A 4,980-nucleotide genomic window follows, 5' to 3' on the forward strand; every position below is an offset into this window, starting at 1 on the left:
TATATATATATATATATATATATATATATATATGAATGAAAAACTCACCGTTTTACACTTAAATTGTTTATGATGAGGTCAATCCCCATTCAATTTCACCTTCTCTTTTATATTATATTCAATTAAATTTTATTGAACTCATATTTAACTCTCATTGAAATTTTGTTTTATAAGTATTTATACCAAACTAAATAAAACATTAAATTTATTTAAAATTCAAGAAAATAGTTTCACTTTTTTGAACCTGGGCGTCATAATGGCCACCTACATGGATGCAATGGTCACATACATACTCCATCATGGTGTCATTTTGTGATTTTGTCTCATTCACGTTTTTTTTTTCATTAAAATTGTTTTGTTGATCATATTTTATTACTTTAGTCTTATATCATATTTTATTATTTTAACATAGAAGACCAGAGTCGATAGGTCAAGATGATCATAGGTTTATGGTTATGTTTAAAATTTAAAAATGTATAAATATCTGGGTTTTTTTTAATACATTCTTGTGTTTTTCTATCATGTTTAACCATTTGACTATTTTTAATAAAGACTAATTCATTAAAAAAAACCTAAAAACTTTTTACTATTACTTTGGTTAACATAAAAGCAATTTATATAAAAAACATACAAGTCCACAATTTATTATATTTGACCCTTTAACTCTTAATTTTAGTTATTCTTATTATATTAAAATTAGTGTTATGATTTTCATTATCATCCTGATTACTATGATATATTACTTATTATTATTGTTAATATTGTTATTATAATTACTATTAGTATAATCATGATGCTCCGTAGTTAAGATTATTATTTTTATTATTACTGTTATAATGTTCAGGATCATACAAAATTTGGCATGATTTTATTGAGTTATTTGTTATGATTGTTTTAGATTTATTTTTGATATTATCATAAGAAAAAATCTTAACAAATTTAATATACTATTTAATACATTTCTCAAGAGTTTATCACATAGATTGTCATGCAAACGACACAATAGTGATTGTTCACAGGTTACACTCCTTTCAAAAATTACTGTACGCTATACCATGCATATAAAAGTATAAAACCTTCGTACCAAACAAATGCGTAAATATAATGTATTATTTTTTCACACAAATAAATCTTTAAAAGTGTTCTATATTTCTATAGTTATATGTTGAAAATTAATAAAAACTACACTGATGAGTATAAAATATAAAGATCACTTCATACTTTGAAATTATATGTATAAATAATAACAGAAAGATTGAAAAGAGTCCACATTTAAAAGTAAGGATATTAAGAACTTTAAAAGTAAATCTAACCAACTTCTCTATCCTTAATAGTATATAAATATAGGTAATTTGTCCATATTTATAAATGCAAAATTTTAGCTAGTAATATTAAAATTTAATAATAATAATAATAATAATAATAATAATAATAATAATAATAACAATAGCCATAATTATTATTAATAATAATAACCATAAAATATAATATAAATCATATAAAATTTAAATTATGAATTTTAATTATAAGTAAATAATAATATTTTAAATGGTTAAATATATATATATATATATATATATATTATTATTATTATTATTATTATTATTATTATTATTATTATTATTATTATTTTGTTATCAAAACAAAATAATTACAAATGATAATTTTTTAAATGCTGAAAGAAGTTATAACAGGCTATACGTTATAATCAAATAGTTAAATAAATATCAATATTATTATTATTTTCTTTTGTATTTTACTCTTAAAATAAATCAAGGGGCTGGATCGTAAATCCAGGTGTCATCATGGCATCATCCCTGCTACTACTACAAAGTCCAAAGAAGCCATATGCCTAGACACCACCGCTGCATCAACCGCTAGCATTCAGCCAAATATTTGATCAGGTTTCCATCTGGATCTGAATGCCGCTTTAATTACAGCACCTCACAACCCAACAACACCGATACAGACATGAAGTTTTTGTTGTGGAATGGTAACAGTAGGACTAGGAGTACTAATTCATTATCATACTGTGTTAAAGAGAATAAACAATGTATTGGGTGGTGGGTTGACAAGTATTTCAAAGATTGTCTATGCAATGTCAATGACGAAATTTCATTCGGATTCGGAATCATAAGCCTTGTCTGTTGGGGGGTGGCGGAAATCCCTCAGATCATCACCAACTTCCGTACTAAATCCAGCCATGGCGTCTCGCTCATTTTCCTCCTAACGTGGATCGCCGGGTAAGTGTTTGTGGTTATGTCTGTGAGAGTAGATTTCGTACTTCCCCATTTTTCATTTCCAACATTCGATTAAGCCATTTAACTCGTTTTTCATTTTAATGGCGCAGGGATATCTTTAATCTTGTGGGTTGTCTTCTCGAACCTGCAACAGTGAGTCTCTTCATCCATGTATAGATTCAGATTGCAGACATCTCTTTTCATTTCGTCTCATCTTAATTTCTCGTATCTTCCTTGTGGTGATGCAGTTACCTACACAGTACTACACTGCAATTGTACGTAATATGGCACTCTTTGATTTTTTTTCCCCTTCTTCTTTAATGCTTCTAGTTTAGTTCTTGTAAACATATTTCACAATGTCGAATTAGCATATCACGTTTAATTTGACCTAATTGTCTAAAACCGGAGCACAGCTTTACACAACAAGCACAGTGATCTTAGTGTTGCAAAGCTTGTACTATGATCACATCTATACATTGTTAAAGTCCCGGAAAGCTGATTCCATTGCTGCTAATCCAGAGGTAAACCTTCACTACTAGATACTGATTCTGCAATTAGGTTAAATTTTCAATATCGATGATGATTTTCAGGTGGAAGAAGCCAAGATACCTTTAATTACAAATTCTCAAAGTCATGCCATCAGAGCATCCCCATCTCAACGACGTGACTACTATTACATGTCTGTCTTTCTGCTAACATTTTATTACTCCTTTATGACCAAAATCCTCCAGTGCTAATCTGACGAAACTACTGCGAAATCTGTTTCCAGGTCAGCAAGATCATTGGCTGGAAGTTCAACTCCACCAAACAGAGGTTATTTGTGGACAACAAGAAGTGGTCCAGCCTCAGCTATGGCTATGGCTGCTGCTGATGAAGATGATGATCATCATTCTTCAGAAGATGAGTCATCTCTTGAAATACCTGCAAAGACTACTTCTCAACCTAGGCCGATACCCCGCTCTGTAACTCTTTCTTAAAGCTTGATTATTGTTGATTTCTAGTATCTGTTGATTGATTACTTGTTGCTAAAAAGCCTATATCGATCCATGATATATGAGCTGATCAGGGCTTTATGTCAGGTTGGTTATGGAGCATTTTTGGCTACTTCACTCAACTTTCCTTCACGCACAAAGGGTTTGATGCAAGTATATGCTCACAGGAAGCTTCTACAAGTATGAACACTGCTTATTTTACTTATGATTCTATATATATATAGGAATTTTGGTGGTGATGAAATTAGGGTTTCACACTGACAGGATGGTGGTGGAAGTGAGGCTGTGTATGGGCAATGGCTAGGATGGATGATGGCTGCTATATACATGGGTGGAAGGATCCCTCAAATCGCCTTAAATGTAACTCCTCATGCTTCTTCATCCAAATCATATTTTCATTGCAATATATGATCAAACTTCTAACACAATTGGTGTAATTAATTGTCCCCAGATCAAAAGACGCAGTGTTGAGGTAAATCTGTCATGATATTTTAATTTTAAAAAAGATAGCATCATGCAATATCTTGAAAAAAATATGTGTAATTGATACAATCAATACAGGGTTTGAATCCTCTCATGTTCATCTTTGCTCTCATTGCCAATGCAACTTATGTTGGAAGGTGTTGATTTCTGTCTAGATCCCTTATGTTATGCACACATACGTTATACATAAAATCTCAGAAGTTTTGTTGATGTGTAATTTATGATTTGAATGCAGCATTCTTGCAAGAAGTAGAGAGTGGGAGAAAATTAAAGCAAATATGCCTTGGTTGCTAGATGCTGCAGTCTGTGTGGCACTTGATGCTTTTGTATCCTTTAATTTTATGTTTTGATATTTTTTAGTTATTTAATTGTTGTGTTTGATTACCTTGACAAAGTTGGTTGTTACAACAGATCATAATGCAGTATGTGTACTACAGATACTTCATGAAGCCAGATCTGAACACTGATGATGAATGAATATGAATAGTGTTTACTGATCTACTCTACTTAGCTTGATAGGAAGCAAGCAAGAATTATTTGTATGAGGACATGATTGATGTTCACTGTAAAAACAAAGAATGCTTGTGTTGTTCGTTTTAGATGATTGTATGTTTGGGTATGTTGTATGTAAAACCCTGAATAGGTGGATTATGTGGAGTATATTTGCGACAGACTTTCTTGGATGTCACTAATTGGGTGTTATGGAGAAGTATTAGGTTTTATTTTGTTATTTGTGGACATTTCCATTTAACCATTTTGTTGATATAATGTGTTTCTTGTGTGACAAAAATCGAAACAAATTCCTGTATATCATTTAAGGATTTTAGGACCAAATCGCTGTTTGAGTGGAAAAAGAGATTGTTATTCACATGGAACTGTGACTAAGTAGCATCCAACTTTGGGACGATATTAACAAACATATAAACCATAAAATTTAATAAAAATATTAACAATAATTCATGTCAATTACAAACCATTTTGTCGCATGTTTTTACTTTAATAAACCATTTTGTCATACAAACTATTTTTTGGATCGACTTATTAATGATATGTAGTCTAAAACTTTGTCGTATGTTCTTATTTTAATAAATGATATGTAGTCTAAAACTTTGTCGTATGTTCTTATTTTAATAAAGAGTACATTACACCATTCATCCCTCATGCATGTGCTCAAAAGCACGTTTAGTCCCTATTTTTAAAAATTAACTCGGACCGTCCCTAGTTTTGTTTGTTCTTGCATGCCTAGTCCCTATTAGCATAAAATG

At 30.5% G+C, this 4,980-nt stretch overlaps 1 protein-coding gene across 1 annotated transcript; it reads left to right on the forward strand.

Moving 5' to 3' along the window:
* Positions 1-1,841: 1,841 nt before the first annotated feature.
* Positions 1,842-4,445, forward strand: LOC145029212 (vacuolar lysine transporter YPQ1-like). The gene is made up of 12 exons (XM_078977815.1): positions 1,842-2,243; positions 2,351-2,393; positions 2,489-2,515; positions 2,654-2,761; positions 2,831-2,919; positions 3,010-3,202; positions 3,320-3,412; positions 3,497-3,592; positions 3,684-3,704; positions 3,794-3,852; positions 3,951-4,041; positions 4,127-4,445. The coding sequence occupies exons 1-12, from the start codon at positions 1,972-1,974 to the stop codon at positions 4,190-4,192; spliced, it is 1,158 nt and encodes a 385-aa protein (XP_078833941.1). The 5' UTR covers positions 1,842-1,971; the 3' UTR covers positions 4,193-4,445.
* The last annotated feature ends 535 nt before the right edge of the window (positions 4,446-4,980 follow it).

The sequence above is a fragment of the Lactuca saligna genome, chromosome 2 (assembly GCF_052625555.1).
Source record: "Lactuca saligna cultivar CGN05327 chromosome 2, ASM5262555v1, whole genome shotgun sequence".
NCBI classification, from domain to species: domain Eukaryota; kingdom Viridiplantae; phylum Streptophyta; class Magnoliopsida; order Asterales; family Asteraceae; genus Lactuca; species Lactuca saligna.

Excerpts from the sequence above, each read along its gene's own strand:
- LOC145029212 (XM_078977815.1), top strand. The coding sequence starts at position 1,972 with ATGAAGTTTTTGTTGTGGAATGGTAACAGTAGGACTAGGAGTACTAAT. Across the intron at positions 2,394-2,488 it reads GTCTTCTCGAACCTGCAACA|TTACCTACACAGTACTACAC; the intron begins GTGAGTCTCTTC and ends GTGGTGATGCAG. Across the intron at positions 2,920-3,009 it reads CGACGTGACTACTATTACAT|GTCAGCAAGATCATTGGCTG; the intron begins GTCTGTCTTTCT and ends ATCTGTTTCCAG.